At 37.0% G+C, this 20670-nt stretch overlaps 1 protein-coding gene and 1 non-coding gene across 2 annotated transcripts in view; both read right to left on the bottom strand.

Moving 5' to 3' along the window:
* Window positions 1-20670, bottom strand: part of LOC141509775 (uncharacterized) — a 38398-nt gene that overhangs the window by 5514 nt on the left and 12214 nt on the right. Inside the window, 5 exon segments of the mRNA XM_074219565.1 lie at window positions 2-1362; window positions 12568-12663; window positions 13817-13943; window positions 15623-15688; window positions 16178-16302. Of these exon segments, the coding sequence (XP_074075666.1) occupies window positions 2-1362; window positions 12568-12663; window positions 13817-13943; window positions 15623-15688; window positions 16178-16252 (1725 nt within the window). The 5' untranslated portion in view covers window positions 16253-16302.
* On the bottom strand, window positions 5089-5191 carry LOC141510459 (U6 spliceosomal RNA). The gene has a single exon (XR_012474945.1). It is a non-coding gene; the product is annotated as a U6 spliceosomal RNA (small nuclear RNA).

Genomic DNA, 20670 nt, shown 5'->3' with positions numbered 1-20670 from the left:
GACTGAAATTCTTCTCACATTGATTACATTTATAAAGTTTCTCTCCACTGTGGATTCTCTGCTGTACAGTAAGATAGGAGTTCCTGGTAAAAGTCCTTCCACATTGATTACATTCATAAGGTTTTACTCCACTGTGGATTCTCTGATGTACAGCAAGATTGGAGTTCCGGGTGAAAGCCTTTCCACATTGTTTACATTCATAAGGTTTCTCTCCAGTGTGGATTCTCTGATGTAGAACAAGTTTGGAGTTGTGTATGAAAGCCTTTCCACACTGATTACATTCATAAGGTTTCTCTCCAGTGTGGATTCCGTGGTGTACATTAAGATAAGAGTTCCGAGTGAAAGCCTTTCCACATTGATTACATTCATAAGGTTTCTCTCCAGTATGGATTCTCTGATGTAAAACAAGATTGGCGTTCTCCTTGAAAGCCTTTCCACATTGATGACATATATAAGGTTTCTCTCCAGTATGGGTTCTCTGATGTACAGCAAAATTGAAACTCCAGGTAAAAGTCTTTCCACATTGATTGCATTGATAAGGTTTCTCTCCAGTGTGGATTCTCTGATGTAGAGCAAGTTTGGAAGTCTGTTTGAAAGTTTTTCCACATTGATCACACATATAAGGTTTCTCACCAGTGTGGATCCTCTGATGTACAACAAGATTGAAGCTCCGGGTGAAAGCTTTTCCACATTGATTACATGCATAAGGTTTTTCTCCAGTGTGGATTCTCTGATGTACAACAAGACTGGAGTTTCTGGTGAAAGCTTTTCCACAATGATAACATTCATAAGGTCTCTCTCCAGTGTGGCTTTTCTGACGTTGAATCAGTTTGGCATTCTGTGTGAAAGCCTTTCCACACTGATTACATTCATAATATTTTCCTGTAGTATGAATTTTATGATGGTCAATGAGTTTTGATTCCTGGCTAAAGGTCTTCCTACATTCATTACAAAAATAAAGCATTTTTCCAGTATGACACTTCTGTGACAGGATGAGGTTTGATAGCAAGCTATTGGATATTTCCCCTTGAGATCTTTGATATGCTTGTACCTCAGGAGCTTTCTTATTAAACTGAATAAATCCAACTTTTTCAGTAAAGCATTCCTTCTTTTCAATAGCCTGAAAACAGTCATTTTCTGAGGCCATTTTCTTAAAGTAAATTAGGACTGAGTCTTGTCTGAAACATTTTCCATTTTTATCAAATTCACAGTGATTAATCTGATTATTTATTTTGATATTTGAGTCATAGATTTCTCTCTTATGGAAGTCACAGGAACCACCACTCATGAATGTTTGCTGGTGAGAATCTTCCTTAGAATTTCTCAACTTTGCAGTAGTCTTAGTCACTTCAGACCTATTCTCTACACATGAAGGAAACAAAAAAATATACATAGACATACACACAAATATAAATAAATCCTCTTTTCTTCATTGGAAGAAAGCAAATTGAAATATAATTTATTTCCCCATTTAAAAAAGAAGAGTTTTGAAACTTAATGGACAGATTAAATCAATTAAGAATGGCACTAACACACATCTGGAAGATGATTAAACTTACAAAGAGCTTCACAAACAATAACTTTGAATGCTCACAACTAACCTGTGATATAGGAAGGGCACTTTACAACTCAAACTATAAGCTCAGAATAACCAGGTCACATAACCAACATTTATGAAGATTAAAACTCAAACCCTGGGGCAGAACTTTCTCTTTCCCAAATCTAGATAGTCTTTCTCTATTTTACTTCCAAGCTTTCATTCAAATGCCTTTTACTGATTATTCTTTTTTTTTTAAGGTTTTTGTAAGGCAAATGGGGTTAAGTGGCTTGCTAGGTAATTATTTTTATTTTTTAGATTTTTCAAGGCAATGGGGTTAAGTGGCTTGCCCAAGGCCACATGGCTAGGTAATTATCAAGTGTCTGAGGTCGGATTTGAACCCAGGTACTCCTGACTCCAAGGCCGGTGCTCTATTCACTGCACCACCTAACTGCCTCAATTGCTAGGTAATTATTAGGTGTCTGAGGCTGGATTTGAACTCAGGTACTCCTGACTCTAGGGCCAGTGCTCTATCCACTGTGCAACCTAGCCATCTTTCTTATGCTAAGTTAAACATTCTGCTTTTATCCACTGATCAGTTCTGATGCACAATCACTTGGTCATCCTTGGTATATTTCCTGGACTGGTCAAAGAAATAGGTCTTTCACCTGCCAGGTATTAATTTTCAGGATTTTCTATTCAACTGTACTTATATTCTATTCAGATACATACATATTGTGCCATTTGCTGCACATATCCTAAAAATATTATTTCATCATCTATCATATATCTTTGAACAAAATGCAATTCCACTGGTAAATCCTTTTTTAATTGTATTTTTTAAAGTTGTATATATAAGATCATCATTTTTAATATTCACTAGTAGGATCAATTTTATTATGGCTCATGGTTTTTAAAAGATACCTATTATTATTTTATTTTTAAATATTTATCTTTGAATGCCTGTGTTCCTCAAATAAAAAAAAAGAAAAAAATCAGAATTTTGTGCAATAAAGAGAAATTCATTAATTCCCCACATTCAAAAATATCCTGTCTCATTCTGTATCTTCAAATCATCATCCTCCTTAACAATCAGGAACAATTTTGGGCTGTCTGCAAAAGACAGTGCCAGCTGTATCCAGATAAGGAGCTGTGGAGTTTGAACAAAGTTCAAGGACTATTCCCTTTAATTTAGAAAAAAAAAAACAGATATCTTATTGTCTGATCTTGTCACCTCTTAGACTTCTCTTCTCTTCTTTAAGGATATGATTTCTCTCTCATCACACCCAATTTGGATCAAGGTACAACATGGAAACAAAGTAAAGACTGACAGAGTGCTTTCTGTGGGGAGGTGGGGGGAGGGAAGCAAGATGGGGGAAAAGTTGTAAAACTCAAATAATATCTTTAATAAAAATTAACTAAAAAAAATCATCATCCTTCTTTTAGGAAGGAACATAAGTCACTATTAGTCCTCCAGCAGCACTTCCCATTTACTGGTTCAGGAACACAGTAAGAGTTTAGGACTAGGAATTTGAACTAAAACTTCTTTAACAGTACACTTAGTATTTGCACAATTTTGTAACAATTTTTTCTCAAATAATAAGTAGGTATGCATGTTTGAAGTGTGTGTTTTCTCATGTAGGCATTACAAGTCATCATAATCAGGCATACAACAATTTTGGTATTTATGTTGAGATTTCATTAAACTCTGACTCCTAATTTTTAGAAATTCTGTTAGTTAACCCTTCATCAAATTATTTCCAAACTCTCAGAAAGGCCTGACATTCAAGTACAAATCAGTTCCTGGCAAATAGTCAAAGAGATGCACATAACTACATTTGCTTTCTCTAATACCTTGCACCCAAAGAGTTCCCTCATTTCAGGGTGACCTTTGTACCTCATCAGTGATGTAATCATCAGAACAAGATGTTACAAATGGTTGTTTTCTTTCAATGTGCATGATAGATTCTTCAAAAAAAAATATGCTCATGGGGTGGCTAGGTGGCACAGTGGATAGAGCACCCGCCCTGGAGTCAGGGGGACCCCAGTTCAAATGTGGCCTCAAGACACTTAATAATAGCCTAGCTGTGTGGCCTTGGACAGGCCACTTAACCCCATTTGCCTTACAAAAACCTTAAAAAAATGTTCACTAAGCATAGACATCACAAGATATGTTGAAATCATCACAATTCAACAAAAAATGCATTATATTGCCTCTCATTGTAATGTTAATGTTATTTTTTCTTTGAATTTATCCTCTACTTGTGTTACTATTCTTTTATCAGGCAGATTTTCAAAGGATTTGGTTCGCAACATAGGTTGGTCATTCTGTTGAGTTTCTATGGGAGTCTAGACAGTATGTCACAGAACAAAAAGGAACTTAAGTCTGAGGATTTCTTTCCTGATAAAGGTTGTTTTATAGAAAAGCATTGTTCAAAAAAAAAAAACAAAAAGGCAAAGCAATATAGGCAAATGAATTTAAAAGGAATATATCTTTAATATGCTCTTTATAATCAGCAAAGAGAAAAACAAAAATTTTTAAATATCAACTAGTGGTTTTTTTATGGTCACTGGTTTGCGGGCTAAAAATAAAAAATAAATTTCCATTACTCAGCAAAAGGTATTGTAAAATCTCTATTTCTTTCTTTCTTTTAGTTTTTTTTTTGCAAGGGTTAAGTGGCCTGCCCAAGGCCACACAGCTAGGTAATTATTAAGTGTCTGAGGCCACATTTGAACTCAGGTACTCCTGACTCCAGGGCCGGTGCTCTATCCACTGTGCCACCTAGCCGCCCCAAGATATTTTAAAATTCTCCCATCATTTTCTACCTCATCCATGTGTAAATGCGCATTTTCAGTGTATTCTTGTTAGTAGACAAACTAGAGAGAGGATAAAGAGCTGAACCTAGCAGTCAGAAAGACCTGAGTTCAAATCCTGTCTGAAATACTTATTAGCACTGTTAACCTGGGAAAGCCACTTAGTCTCTTCTTGCCTGTTACCCTAATAGTATAATAGGCATAATACCAATATTTATCTCACAGCAATTTTTCTATCAAATCAGATAATGTCTGCAAAGCACTTAGCCCAATGTCTGGCATATAGGCACTATAAAAATGCTATTTATTATTTTCACTTTTGTTGTTATTAAAGCAACTGGTTGCAGATCTACACTGAAGATTGAGTTGGTGGCTTGTGAAGCAAATATGGCAAAACTTTGTTAGTTAATTATTTCATATTTTTCCATTATGTTTATTAACTTCTAAGGTATAAATTATTTGATAAAAAATTCCTTTATAATAACTAAATCTATAAAATAAATTAAAATTAAATTCTTACAGTTAATAAAGCATATTATATTTATAAAAATAATTTTTGCAGAAACATTAAATTTTAATAATTATCTTATGCTTCTATTATTATTTATATTTTGTTTTCATAGTTTAAGTGGAATAAAATTTTCCACTTTATGATAATACATTGTAAAGAAAACATGGCAAAAGTTGTCCAGGTTGTTATTATAGGAATTAAATGCATTCACTAATATATACTGCTGAAAAATATGGAACACTTCATGAATTTGTGTGCCATCCTTACACAAGGGCCATGCTAATCATCTTTGTATCATTCCAATTTTAGTATATGTGCTGTGCATTAACTAATATGAATAGTAGTTAAAATGACTGGGATCTTGCACAAGACACTTATTCTTGTTGAAAGAAGTTCTAAGAACAAAAGATTTTGGGAACCATGTCCATGAGTCATGTTCTTTGCGTTGATCAATATAGGTATATTATAAATTATTCTACTGGTTCTGTTCACTCATCTTCTTATCTGTGAAGATATGTCTTCCCAGGTTTCTCTGAAAGTGTTCCTATTATTTCTTATTATTTTGACAATCTTCAATTATATTCTTAGATCTACGGGCACCATATTTTTTTCAGTTATTTGCAACAAGAAAAATAGCAGCTGTGTCTCCCCTCTTTCTTTAATTCCTTTAGCTGATAGGCCTATTAGTAGTTTTCACTGGGTCAAAGGACATTCAAGTTTGTGAGACTAGGGGAGAGTCCCAAACTCTATTACAGAATGGCATCCCTTTATTCACATAATACTGTGTGAATCTTTCTATCAAGGATGTTTTTTACAAAAGACATGCTTTTGTATACTGGTTTCTGTATTCTTCTACCCTCCTATGGGTAAATTCATCTCATGAACATTTACCTGTATCAATTAATTTTCTTCATCATATCCTCTTATCCTCTTTACCCCTACCTCATTCTGTAGAAACAAAAACAATATGAAGCATCCTATATAGAGAAAAATTATTTTCTACCTTCAGGCAACTATATAGCACAGTGGCTAAAGCACTGGGTCTAGAGTCAAGAAAATATGAGTTCAAATTCAGATTTATGTATGTGGTACCTGTTTACCTCAGTTTCCTAAAAAGTCAATGAGGATAACAATAGCATCTATTTCCCAGGATGTCTGTAATAATTCAATGAGATAACATTTGTCAGTCTTTTGGCATATAGCAGGTACATTATAAATGTTCCCTTTTATAACTGGTTTTCTAATCTTGATTATTTCCACACCAACTCCTCCTATTCATTTGTTTCCTTGTTAAACTTATTTATTTTTTATTTTTTTTGAAGAGCACTGACTTTTTTATTCTCATTTTGTACAAATGGTTTTTTTACATTAATAAAATATTCTTGTTTACAAGTAAACAAAATACCCCCCCATGAATATAGATAGACTTGTTTGGGCGAAAAAAGTAAAGGAGAAAGAAAAAAATTAAAATTAAAAAAAATAATAATAATAATTGTAGGTATGGCCAGGTGGCGCAATGGATGAAGCACCAGCCCTGGAACCACGAGCACCTGAGCCCATATCCAGCCTCGTAAACCCAATAATCACCCAGCCATGTGACATGCAAGCCACCTGATCCCCACTGCCCTGCAAAAAACAAAAAGGGGGGAAAAAAGACCCAAAATAAAATAAAATAGTAATAATGGTAGGGGTGGCTGGGTGGCAGACAGAGCATTGGCCCCTGAGCCAGGAGCACCTGGGTCCAAATATGGCCCCAGACACCTAAAGATCACCCTGCTATGTGGCCCCAGGCAGGCCACCCAGTCCCACTTGCCCTGCACCCTCCCCCAAATAATAACAAAAAATGTGCTTCAGTCTTTGTTTCAACACCAAGAACTCTGTCACAGGTGGATCACATTTTTTTTTTTAGGTTTTTTGCAAGGCAAATGGGGTAAGTGGCTGCAACAAGACCACACAGCTAGGTAATTATTAAGTGTCTGAGACCGTATTTGAACCCAGGTACTCCTGACTCCAAGGCCGGTGCTTTATAAACTATGCCACCTAGCCACCCCAGGATCACATTCTTTATGATAAGTCTATCACAAGTTACTTCCATATTTTTCCAACGTTGCCATTGCTGATCACAACTCCCTCCTTTCTTATTTCTCCACTACCATGTACTATATTTTCTCTCTCCTTTCACTCTGACTCTGCTGTAGGGTCACTGAGTGGCACAGCAGACAGATCCCTGGTCCTGGGGCCAAGAAGCCCTGGGCCCCCACACCACCCCTTAGGCCCAGAATCCATCTGGCCCCGTGGTCCTGGGCAGGCCTTCCAATCCCAGCCCCTTGCAAGAAGCAAAAAAAAAGTGTTATATCTGACCACTCTCCCCCCATGGTCCATCCTCTCCTCCTTTATTCACTCCAGATGTCTATACCCCATTGAGTATATATGCTGTTTCCTCTCTTAGCCACCTCTGATGAGAGCAAAGTTTCCCTCATTCCCCCTTGCCTCCCCCCTTCCATATCATTGCAATAGCTCATTGTAATAAAGAAAAAATCTTATTATGTGAAATATCTTGGCCTATTCCCCCTCTCCTTTTTCTTTCTTCCATTCCATTTCCCTTCTTTTCTATTGACTCCATTTTTACACCATATTTTATCTTCGAATTCAGCTTTCTCCTGTGCTTCAACTATAAAAGCTCCCTCTACCTGCTCTATTAACTGAGAAGGTTTATATGAGTATTATCAGTGTCATTTTTCTATGCAGGAATACATGCAGTTCATCCTCATTAAGTCCCTCATATTTCCCCCCTCTCCTCCAATCCCCATGCTTCACCTGAGTCCTGTATCTGAAGATCAAACCTTCTATTCAGCTCTGGCCATTCCAAAAGGAACATTTGAAAATCCCCTGGTTCATTGAAAGTCCATCTTTTTACCTGGAAGAGGACATTCAGCCTTGCTGGGTAGTTCATTCTAAGCTCTTTTGCCTTCTGGTATATTATATTCCAAGCCCTACCAGCTTCCAATGTAGTTGCTGCCAAGTCCTGTGTGATCCTGACTGAGGCTCCACGATATTTGAACTGTGTCCTTCTGGCTGCTTGTGATATTTTCTCTGACTTGGGAGTTCTGGAACTTGGCTATAATATTCCTAGGGATTGTTTTTTTGGGATCTTTCTCGGGGGATCGGTGGATTCTCTCCGTTTCTATTTTGCCCTCTGCTTCTAGAATATCAGGGCAATTTTCCTGTAGTAATTCTTTGAAAATGATGTCAAGGCTCTTTTCCTGATCATGACTTCCAGGTATTCCAATAATTTTTAAATTATCTTTCCTAAGTCTGTTTTCCATATCAGTTGTTTTTTCAATGAGATATTTCACGTTTTCTTCTAATTTTTCATTTTTTTTTGGTTTTGAAGCATTGATTCCTGATTTCTGGTAAATTCATCAATCTCCCTGAATTCTATTCTTTGTCTGAAGGATTTGTTCTCCTCAGAGAGTTTTCTTATCTCTTTTTTCCATCTGGCCAATTTTGCTTTTTAAAGCATTCTTCTCCTCAATAACTTTTTGAACTGTTTTATCCATTTGACCTAAGCTGGTTTTTAGCATGCTATTTTCTTCAGCATTTTTTTGGATTTCCTTGACTAAGCTGCTGACTTCATTTTCATGTTTTTTCCTGCATCTCTCTCTCCTTTCTTTTCCCAGTTTTTCTTCCAACTCCCTCATTTGATTTTCAAAGTCTTTTTTGAGCTCTATCATAGCCTGAGCCCAATTTCTGTTTTTCTTGGAGTCTTTAGATGCAGGAGCTTTTGCTTCCTCATCTTCAGACTGAGTATTTTGATCCTTCTTGGGCTCATAAGCAAAATATTTCTCAATAGTCTTCCTCTTATTTCTCTGATTGCTCATTTTCCCAGCCTGGGCCTGGTTTTGGGGTGCTTTTGGGACACTCCCACAAGGGTGTCAGTGTGTGAGACTCTGTCCTCCCTCCTGGTCTGTGAATGACCATAAGCAACCTCCTCTGCCACAGGGCTGAGGTGGGGGGGGGCCCTGCTGTTCTACAGGGGGGCCTAGACTTCGATCAGGATCTGAATGTGGTCAGAGCCCCAAGTCCTGTTCCAGAGGCAGAGGACAGAACTCTGCAGTCTCTCTTCACTCCCCTCCCTCAGCTCAATGGGCTCATGCCCTGTGGGCTCCTGCTTACCGGCTCCTCCTGCTTCTGTTTCTGTATCTGGGCTGCAGAAAGACCAAGCTGCTTGTTGTGTGCCCTAAGGGCTGGGCTCTGGCAGAGGTCTCCCTCTGTTCCCCCACTCTGTGCCTGGTGCTCCCCGGGGTGCAGCTCAGGAGACTCCCCCGCTGCTGTGAGCTGTGACTCCCAGTGCCCTGGTGCTGCCCCCGAGAGGCTAAAGTTCTTTGGCTCTGGCGGGCCGCCCCTCCGACCCCAGGGAGCAGAGCCTTTCTGCTCTTTTCCAGGTTACCTTGAGTAGGAGAACTCTCCTTGTTAAATTTAAGATATTTGATACCAACACACCTTCCTTAGAAGAGATCATCTAAAAGGGAGGTTCCTGATCTGCTGCTTCTTCTCAAACCACCGTCTTTGGCCTTTCCTTGTCTGCTCAGAGCTTGGCACATTGCCCAAACACATAGGAAGTGCTTATTCCAAGTTTACTGACTGATCCCAGAGCTAAAGTCAAGACCCGGTTCCCTGAAGTCTCATCTCTTGCTGAATTCTCAATTGTGGGTTTGACCTCAGCTCTGATTGCCTATTTCTTGCATTTTTATCACCTTCAAGGAGTGGCTGCTGGTTCAAACCCTGATGGGACCTGACCAGACAAAATACAGAAGAACACAAATATCTAGACTCCCTGAGGGTTTGGGATATGGAACACCTGGGAGTCTCTACCTCCCATCTCCCTCACCTTAAGGTAGTGATCACCCCAACAAATGCTGCCAAGATTTTTCTGAAAACAGAGACAAAAAGTGGGTTATAGATTTCAGGAAAGGGATTTTAGCTGATGACTCAATGCAAACTTCAACTTTGAACAGCTACTTCCAAGTAAGGTTGTGACCATTCCCAATCATATGCTGCTGAATAAAGCCCAATTTGGCTGGTAAAATTCAAGCTATACACATTCAACTGGCTTCTCATTGAGGCAATGTAATCCTTCTAAAGCTCCCTCTCTGGCTCACTATTCCACTCACCATGGAGGGCTTTTCGAATCATTTCCTTAACCTTCCTTTTGCTCCTCTGCACATTGTCTAAACTGAGAACTTCACTTTATATTCACTGAAAAACTGAATGCATGCTAAAAGTTTTTCTTCTTTTCCTCCTTAGAGCTATTATCCTGTTAAGAGATGGCCCTTTTGCTTGCCAAGACAAAATCTATCTGCATTAAGGATCCCAAGCCATCTCATTTTAACCCTCCCAGGTTAAGCTTATTACTTGTAATTTCATCATCCAGCTCCTAAACTCAAGCCTTGTCTGGCCCCATATCCTTCAGCTTCTTCTAGAAGACTAGTGGGGTAAATACCAAACTTTTTCCAATATCTTCCATTTTGGAGGGCAGAAATTGAACTTTTTTTGGCTGTCTCCACTCTGCATCTGCTGCTCTGGCTAGTTTCATCTATGCAGAATAAGATCCCCTCCCCCCAACCAGGTGACCTGATTCCTTAACCTTCTTTTTTTTCTTGCTTTTGCAAGGCAATGGGGTTAAGTGACTTGCCCAAGGTCATATAGCGTGGGGCAGCTAGGTGGCACAGTGGATAGAGCACCAGCCCTGGAGTCAGGAGTACCTGAGTTCAAATTTGACCTCAGACGCTTAATAATTACCTAGCTGTGTGGCCTTGGGCAAGCCACTTAACCCCATTTGCCTTGCAATAAAAAAACCTTAAAAAAAAGTGAATGTACCAAGGTCATATAGCTAGGTAATTATTAAGTATCTGAGGCTAGATTTGAACTCAGATCCTACTGACTCTAGGACAGGTGCTCTATCCACCTAGCTTCCCCTTCCCTACTCTTTCTTTCCATCTTTTGCATGGTGACTGAATTAGATTATAAACCCCATAAGAGTAGGGACTTTTTTTTTTGATTAATAGTATCCCCAGCACTTAGAAGAGTGACTGGTACATAGTTTTTTTTAATAAAGGTTTACAAGATTTTATTATTGGATTGGGGTTTTGTCTCAGAATATTACCTTCTTTTTCTTACCCCTTTTTTCCCCTTTTCAATATCTCTCTGTCCGCTGTCTCTTCCACTGTCACAAATAAAATCTGGTCTCCATGATGCTCAAAAAAGCCTCACTTGGTCTATTCATCTCCACCATATGTTGCCCTGTATCTTTCTTCCCTTTCACTGCTAATTACCTAGAAACATTCATCTACAATTGATGCCTCCATCTCTTTGCCTTTTACTCTCTTTGAAACTCTGCAGTTTGGGCTTCAGCTTGTCAACAGTTCTCTGTGAAGTTGTGAATCATGTCCAAATGGCCAAATCCAATGACCCTTTCTCAATCCTTAACTTTCTTGAACTCTCTGCCATCTCTGACACTCAATTGAATTACCCTGCTCCTTTCCTCACATCCTTTCCTGGATATTCTACTCTTTAGGTTTTAGGGACTTTACTCTTTTCTGGTTCTCCTCCTCCCATGTCCAAAATGAAACTCATTATGTTTCAATTAATCCTCCCCTCTTCTTACTTGCTATCCAGGGCACTATCCTGCCAATTATCCAGACTACATTATTTCTTTTTTTTAGCTCTCTTTATTTATACACATACCACATGTGTATGCATATTGCTATCCAGGGCACCATCCTGCCAATTATCCAGACTGATAAACTATGTAATCACCCAATTCTCACCCATACCCACACACTTGTAACCCACATTTCAATCTTTTGAAGAGCCTTGTGGATTCTACTTTGGTAACCTTTTGCCCATCCATCCTGTCTCTCCCAACACTGCCAGTTTCAGGCATAAACAGCCTAACACCTGAGGTGTTAGAAGATCTTACTGGTTGGTCTACTGCTTCATTACTCTTTCCAGTCCTCTCAGTCCTCCACAGAGCTGGCAGTTTTATCTTCCTAAATAAAACACAGTTCTGACCATGTCACTACCTACTCAGGAAGCTCCAGAGTTCCCCCTCCACACGAAATAATCCAGTGATAACAAGTCTCTTTTCTGCTCAGATTCTCCATCTCCTTACTCCATGGACCTGAACATTACTTAGAATATTCTCCATGGTTTCATAAATGCTTGCTGAATTGAAGGTCTAGGGAAAAAATCTAAATTGGGTATCACCAGATTTTATTGCTTCCAGATCTCCTTGTTTCAAAGTTCTAAAGCATAATGTCTTATAGTTTCATAAATTTATCACTAGGGGAAGCTAGGTGATGCTGTGAATAGAGCTCTGGCCCTGGAGTCAGGAGGAACTGAGTTCAGATCCAATCTTAGACACTTAATAATTACTTAATTCCAATGCCTTGCAAAAAAAAACCCCATAAAAATTATCACTAGAAGGGAAGGGAAATATAGAGGGGTTCAACTTCCTAATTTCACAGATGAGGAAACTGAGGCTCAGAGGTTCATTAATGTTCCCAGTATTACATTGCTAAAAAGGATCTAAAAAAAGAAATCCAAATCAGGTCTTCTTGCCTCCAGGACTAGTCCTCCCTTCACCACCACACCATGCTTCTGATGAGAACAGCCCTCATAGTCTTGCTTTCATCTTACTCACCTGGACAGGAGTTCCTTGGGTCTTTTTGATCCAAGATCCAGGGTGGTTCCCTTTCCTCAAAATGGGAAATAAGATATTCTCTGAGAACCGGGATTCCTTGGCATGGGGAATAAAGTAGGGATGAGAATGGAGAGAAACACAGACTTTACTCCTTTTAAGGGAAAGGGGGAAGTACAAGCAAGGACCACAGAATGGTTGGTTACCAGGATTCATCAAGGATGGGTGACATGATAGTTAGTTTGGAACATAGGGGCAGGGAGAAGATAATGCAACAAATATGGAACTAGAACATTCTGCCTTTTTTAAAAAAAATTATTTATTTAAGGCAATGGGGTTAAGTGACTTGACCAAGATCACACAGCTAGGCAACTATTAAGTATCTGAGGCTGGATTTGAACTCAGGTCCTCCTGACTCTAGGGCCAGTGCTCTATCCAATGTGCCACTAACTGCCCAGAACATTCTGCTTTGACTGTCTCTTTCACAGAAGGATGAGCACACTGTCTAGATTCCACTATCTAGAAATAATAACCAGTGAGTAAGAGAGCCCTGCCCTGGAGTCAGTAGCTGTATGACCCTGTACATCAGACTCACAGGGAACTGTGAGGATGAGATGAGATCAAATTTATCAAGCACTTAGAATAAGGACTGGCATAGAGTAAATTTATGTAAATGTTTATTACTTTTTCTTTCCACCATCTGTGCTGGGATTTGAGGAAAGAATGAAGAACAAAGATAAATTTGTGATATGAAAGGCAACACTATAAGTATGGTGGTAAAAATGTAGGTTTGTTAACAATTTCTTAAAGACTAGATCCCAGCCATGAAAAAAGGGTTCTCCTAGTTGGGGGGTGGGTCTCCTTGTTGGATAGATTTCCTTTACTGCTCTACTTCAAGGAAAAGCTGCATGAACAGTTTTTAGAGATTTTGTAGACAAAAGTCACATCCAGGTAGAGGCTAGGCTAGATAACCTTTACGATCGGTTCTAAGTCTGAGATGTTATAACCCTTGTTTTAAAACCTGAAGTTACTTAAAATAAGAAAGAGAAGCTTCAGGAATAACAAAAACAAAGTCCCAGTTTCCTATCACAAAAAGAAAAGACCTTTGATAGGAAAAATCTGGCTTCAGATGCACCTTGCTGAGAGATCACCAACTGTGCCTTACTCAAAAGTGAGTATCCTTACACACTGGATGAAGGAAGAGATTCCTTTGATGACAGATTTCAGAGTTTCCAGGGGAAGTTGTACTCACCCACAGAGAGCAGGTTCTGGGAGTTTTCCAGCATCACAACCTTGTACAGCTCTTTCTGAGAATGGTCCAAGAGGCACCACTCTTCCTGGGTGAAATCCACAGCCACATCCTTGAATGTAAGTGACTCCTAACCATCAAAATTCACAAGACATAGAACTGAAAGAGACTTCAGAATTCATCTAGTTCAACTCTCCTCAATGTACAGGAAGAAACTGAAACACAGAGAAGGAATCCCCTAAAGGTGTTATGATTTATGAGTGTCAGATCAACACTTAAAATCCATAGTCATTAAAAACCCAATTAAATATTGAGAAAAGCATTTATTTGTGGAGTTGAAATAAAGTTGACAAATATCTTATTATGAAATATTTCCCACTATATAATCAGAAGTAAGGTATAAGGATCTGTGGAGGAGTAAGAAAGAAAATGATGTGAAATTTTTCCCTTATTGAAATTGTCAGTGATTTTTTTTTTTTTAGGTTTTTGCAAGGCAGTGGGATTAAGTGGCTTGCCCAAGGCCACACAGCTAGGTAATTATTAAATCTCTGAGTCCACACTTGAACTAAGGTCCTCCTGACTCCAGGGCCGGTGCTCTATCCACTGCACCACCTAGCCACCCCTAGAGTGACATATTAAAAACATTCTATGAAGACTTTGTGAGGAATTTGTATATACTGTGTAGTGTTGGGGGAAACATACACATGTAGTGTGTATATAAATAGAGCTAAAAAAAAGGAATAATGTAGTTCAAATCCTAAAAGAAAAAAACAGAATACTTCATCTATATATGTAAACATGAAGAAGATTCTTAAGAAATAGTATTAAACAATCCGAGTAGTATGTTATCATACTGAGTTATGTTAACATACTGAGTAGTATGTTATCAACCAAATAAAGAAGAGATAATTATGGTTATAGTAAGGGTTTGAGGCAAAAACAGAGAAAATTTGTCAAAATATTTTCTGTCTTTGCTTTTTGATGGATTTGCTGCTAATGGAATATATCCCTTAATTTTCATGTGTATTGTAGCATACTATATATAACATATATGCACATATATAACTATATATACTATATACACATATGTATGTATTCTTATACACATACATATAAGTATATATAAAATACACTCAGAAATACAACAGTAATTATGATGGGGAAAAATTCCTTCATTTATTATAAATGTCATATTTTATTAGCTGGGGTTAGAGAATGAACTAATTAATGAGAAAGACATTGCCAGTTTATGAGAAATAAGGTATTTAAATACAACCCTAATATTCTAAGACAAAGGAGAACAGGAGTCAAAATAATAAGTTAATGAAGGATGAAATACAAGAGACTGACCAGAGGTGAAAATGCCTTGATACTTGATAGTGGTTATCTATTTTTCCAACCTTTAACATACACACCATGAATTTGGTCAATGAATTGTTACCTGATGCTTTCTCATTTCATCATCAGCTATGTCCATTAGTTTCATTAGGATTCATTAGGATTCACTTTTTCAGAGATTCTATTCTTTAGAAACAATTCCCAATTATGGGTAATGGGGGAGAACTTAAAAATCAAACTGGGAAGGCAGCAAATTGAATGGAAAAATTATTGCTAGAGAAGGAGAAGAGTAATGAAATGGTCACAACATAGAAGAGAACATGGAACTGTTGTTATTACTATATTTAATTTTACTTGTATTTTTTTAAAGAAACAATTATTAGGTAAGGAGGATTGGAAGCTTCAAAACCAACCTCTTCTATCTATGGAATTTGCTGATCTTGGTCAAGCCTGAGGCTGCACTGCACTTACCTGCCATGGGGGTCTTTGGGTTCCAAGATCCATTCCCTCTATTTCCAGATCTTGATCCTCTTCAGGCTGAGCAGGGGAGTAAGACGGATCTCAGAGGAGATGCCTTTCCCTTCACCTCATAGGCAGGGAGCTGGCTCACAAGGATTTACAAAGGGTGAGGTCCTAAATGGACTACAACCAGAAGAGCAGGGCAGCAGGGAAAATAAGACTTGGAAACAAAAATGGTCCAAACTCAAAGACTACTTTTTAACTTTCTCTTATTTCTTCTCCTCTGTCCTGATCCTCTCACTCATCCTCCTATAGAGAGACCCCAGAGGCAGGAAGGGGTCTCCTATCCCAGATGGAATGAAACCAGAGTCTCAATGGTTCCTGGATCAGAGCTCTTCCTCCCACTGAGGTGCTGGGTCAGATCTGAAGGTAAGCCAACTGGGATTTGTTGGTAAACCAGTGAGGATACTTGGGATATCATGAGAGCAGAAGACAGGGACTTGGAGTTGGCCTAGGACCTAGGCCTGGGAAGGAGACATGGTCCTGGTATCCCTGTAAGACACTCACCAGGTCAGCCTGGGAGGATGGGGGCCAATGGAAAAGGCATCTAGCTGACACAGAAGTGGAGTCCTGCTCAAACATACTTGGGCTTTTCAAATGTATGTGACTTCCAGGAGGAGGAGATATCTCAGCTACAAAAGAAAGTAGTGATTTTAGCTTAAAGGGCTCAGGCTCCCAGTAATCTGCTCTGCTGTGAGAACCAAACCGACTCCATATTATGATCAACTTCCCTTTTGAGACATCTATAAATCAACTGATTTTAGGAAATTCCATCTACCCACTCTCCCCTCCATATTCGGAACATCTCAAAAATCTATTTCCCAATTAAAAAAAAAACATATCTTTGTATTCTTTTCTTTTAATGTCTAAAAATCTATACGAAACTTGTATTCAAAGTCTTTGTGCCTGCTGAGAGGCTCTGGACCCAGTTTATTATGAACACTAGCTACTAAATTGTATTCCTCAACTCTGTCTTGTCAGTAATTATAATTCACTCACAACAGTTTTTGGCAAGCTATCTAGGAGTCAAGAGCAGAGTCTTAGAAGAAGTTACACTTGCCAGTCTTTTCACCCTGGGAGGGATATACACAGTAATCATAATTGTGAATATGAAATGGGATGAACTCACCCAACAAACAGAAGCAGATAGAATGGAGTAAAAACCAGAATCTAATATCATATTGCTCATAAGAAATACACGAGAAGTGGAGAAACACACAGAGTAAAGGTAAAGGACTAGTGAAGAATCTGTTTCAGCTGAAGTAAAAAAAAAATCAGACAAAGCAAAAGCAAAAATTAATCTAAATAAAGGAGAAAAATGGGGAGGGGATGACCATATTTTGCTAAAAAATAACAATTAATATTAAACATATATACACTGAATGATTGAGCATTCCAATTCTTAAAGAAAAAGTTAAATAAGCAAATGGGAAGAATTAGAGAGTAAAACCATAGTAGAGGGGAACCTCAAATTTTCCCTTTCAGAACTAAATAAATCTAACTAACAGTAAACAAGGAAGAAGTTAAGATTATTAAAATTTTAGAAAAATTAGATATGACCAACCTAGAAAAACAGAGTGGAATAGAAAGTATACCCTTTTTTCTTAATGAAACAAAAACTGAACACGGATTAGGGCACAAAAACCTCATATACAGAAAAGCAGAAATTGAAAATGTGATAAAAATTACATTCAATAAAGGGCAATGCAAACAGATAAAAATGTATAGGAAAAATAAACATAAAAGAATGGGTGAGTCAAAGAGGAAATCACAGAAATCATAAATGATTTCATTAGAGTGACAACAATGAGGTGACACACCAAAATTTAGGGGATGAAGCTAAAGGAGAATGTAAGGGACAATTTATATCTCTAAATGCATTAATAATATAGAAAAATTGCAGATCAATGAATTGTGCATGCAACTAAAGAAACAAGACAAATAACAAATTAAAAAAAAATCTCCAATTAAATACCAAACTGGAAATCCTGAAAATTAAAGAGATTAATCAAATTTAAAGTTAAAAAAGTACTGAATTAATAAATTATACTAGGAGCCAATGTTAGTGAAAAACCCAACAACAAAAATGTAAACAATTGTTTAATTTGATTTCAAAAAAGGAAGAAAACCAAATTTCCAGTATCAAAAATGAAAATTTTGAATTGAAAAATAATAAAAATACTATTAAAAGTTATTTCTAAATTATATGCCAATGAATCTAAATTAAATAAATATTTACAAAAATAGTAATTACCTACTTTAAAGTCAGATCTAAACAACTGGAGAGATATTAACTGCTTATTAATAGACTAAGGAAATATAGTAATAATGACAATTCTGCCAGTATTAAGTCATTTATTCTAAGTCATACTAAACTACCAAAAAATAATTTTAAAGAGCAAGAATATACAACAAGATTCAATTGGAAAAAATAAAAGTCAAGAAAATAAAAAGATTCAATGAAAACAAATGAACAAAGATAGCCTAGCAGTGCCAGATTCCAATTATGTCCTGATGTTTGTCCTTTGTCCTCAAAGAAGACCATGACATCAGGGAGGGGATGCCATGATAAGCACATAAATAGGATTTGAGGGAGGAGTGCTGTGCTAAGACACCAACTTCACTTTCTTCTCCAGAGTCATCTGGATCCAGTGACCAGATATGAATCAGAACTCTTGGAGATGGCCCTGGATGTGAGACAATCAGAGATAGGTGATTTGCCCAAGTGTCTGAGGCTGGATTCAAACTCCTGTCCTTCTGACTCCAAAGCCAGTGCTCTATCCACTGTGCCAGCTATAGGTAAATGTATTACAAAGCAGTAAGAATCAAAACAATCTGTTATTGATTAAGAAATTAAAATGTTGAATCAGTAGAATAGATTAGGTACATTATCAACATACAGTAGTAAATGACTGTAGTGATCCCCAAATCCAAACTTTTGAGACAAGAATTAATTACTTAACAAAAATGGCTAGGAAAACTAGAAATCAGTTATAGAACAACTCACACCAAATACCAGGGGCAGGGAACCTCTGGCCTGGTCATATTGGTATGGTCAAGGAAATTGCAGGTGGGAATCAAAATTCAATACATTTAGCAACTTTTTAGGCATATTAATTAAATGTTTGACCAAATATAAACCCTGAATGATTTTATAAATATCCAAATGAACCTTGGCAGGAAAAACATTCTCTACCCCTGTGCTTCTACCAAGATAAGCTGAAAATTAAAAAGTTGTTGCATAAAACAAGACCAATGCATCCAAGATTTTAGAAGGAAAACAGGAAACTGGGGGGGGGGGATTTTACAAGAAGTTTTTCTGATAAAGACCTTGCTTCTCAAATATATCTCCAAAGTCAAATTTTTAAGAATATAAATCATTCCCCAATAATAAATGGTTAGAGTCAATTTTCAGAAGAAATTAAATGATTTATAGATAAGAAAAAATGTTCTAAATTATTATCAATTAGAAAAATTCAAATTAAAAACTCTGAAGTACCATCTCACACATTTCAGATCAGCTATTAATACAGAATAAAAAATGAAAGATATTTCAGGGGATGTAGAAAAATATGGATATTAATAAACTATTGAACAAGGTGTGAACTGATTCTACACTCTGGGAACAATGTGAACTATACCCAAAATGCCATAAAACTGTGTATAATCTTCAACTAGAAATACAACCATTAGGTTTGTATTCCAGGATATCAAAGTAAGAAGGTCTTTTCATATTCATAGCACTTTTTTGTGTTAATACAAATGATTGGAAATTAAGACCCATCAATTGAGAAAAGGCTGAACGAGTTGTGCTAAAAAATCATTATGGAATACTATTTATTGTACTGTAAAAAATGATAGTTTCAGAAAAACTTTAGAAGATTTATACAAATTGATACAAAGTAAGCAGGTCCAGGAGAGAGTTGTACACATTCATAGTAATACTGTATGATCATCAACTGTAAATGACTTAGGCATTGCTAGAAATTTTCTAAGGTAACTCTAATGAAAAATGCTATACACCTCTGGAGAAAGAAAGGATGGAATATAAATGCAGATCAAAGCATATTTTTCAACTTTACTTTTCTCCGGTTTTGGTTTTTTTGGTCTGTGTTTTCTTTTGCAATAAGGCTAACATGAAAATGTTTTGCATGATTGGACATATGTAGTCCATATTAAATTATTTGCCTTGTCAAGAGAAAGGGAGTATTTTAAACTCAATATCCTTCAAAAACCAAATATCAAAAATTATTCTTAAATGTACTTGAAAAGATTATAAATTTTACTTTAAAAATGTACTTCTCTCCAAGATATAGAGAACTGTCACTACGGTTTACCAAGAGCCATTGCTAATAGGGCAATGAAAGGATATTAAGCTTTCAAAACTCCTAGGAATGGCCATATGAAACCACAATTGAAAGCAACAATAGTCATTGAAACCATTTTACAATTTCTTGATATGTCTTCACAACTGGTGAAAATCATAAAAAGGAAATCAAATAAAATAAAATGAGCATTATACATACATATATATAGATATAGATAGATATCTATATATATCTATCTATATCTATATCTATATCTATATATACCATAAAACGGAAACTAGTTCTAATATACCTCCTCAAAGAACTCAAGTCTGAAGGTAGATTGAGGCATACTTTTTAAAACTTTATTTTTTGGAGGGATTTAATAGCTTTGTGTCTTCTTTCACAATATGACTAATATGGAAATTTTTGATGACAGCATATATTAAATTGTTTGCCTGGGGGGAAGGGAGTGGGAGTAAAGGAGAGAATTTGGAAAAAAAGTTAATTATTTTTACATATAATTGGAGGAAAAATGAAATACTGAGCAATTATTTAAAACATGTTGGAAAATCACAGTCAAGTCAAATAAATTCCTACCCTACCCATATGTCAATATGTATTTTATTCTATATCTTTTATTTGTTATCTCTCATTCAGGAGGCAGGTGTTCAGAGCTTGATAATTCTCCTG

This window comes from Macrotis lagotis, chromosome 1 (genome assembly GCF_037893015.1).
Source record: "Macrotis lagotis isolate mMagLag1 chromosome 1, bilby.v1.9.chrom.fasta, whole genome shotgun sequence".
Classification (NCBI taxonomy): domain Eukaryota; kingdom Metazoa; phylum Chordata; class Mammalia; order Peramelemorphia; family Peramelidae; genus Macrotis; species Macrotis lagotis.
The sequence above is the reverse complement of the archived record's forward strand: the minus strand, read 5'-3'. Positions and strand labels throughout refer to the sequence as shown.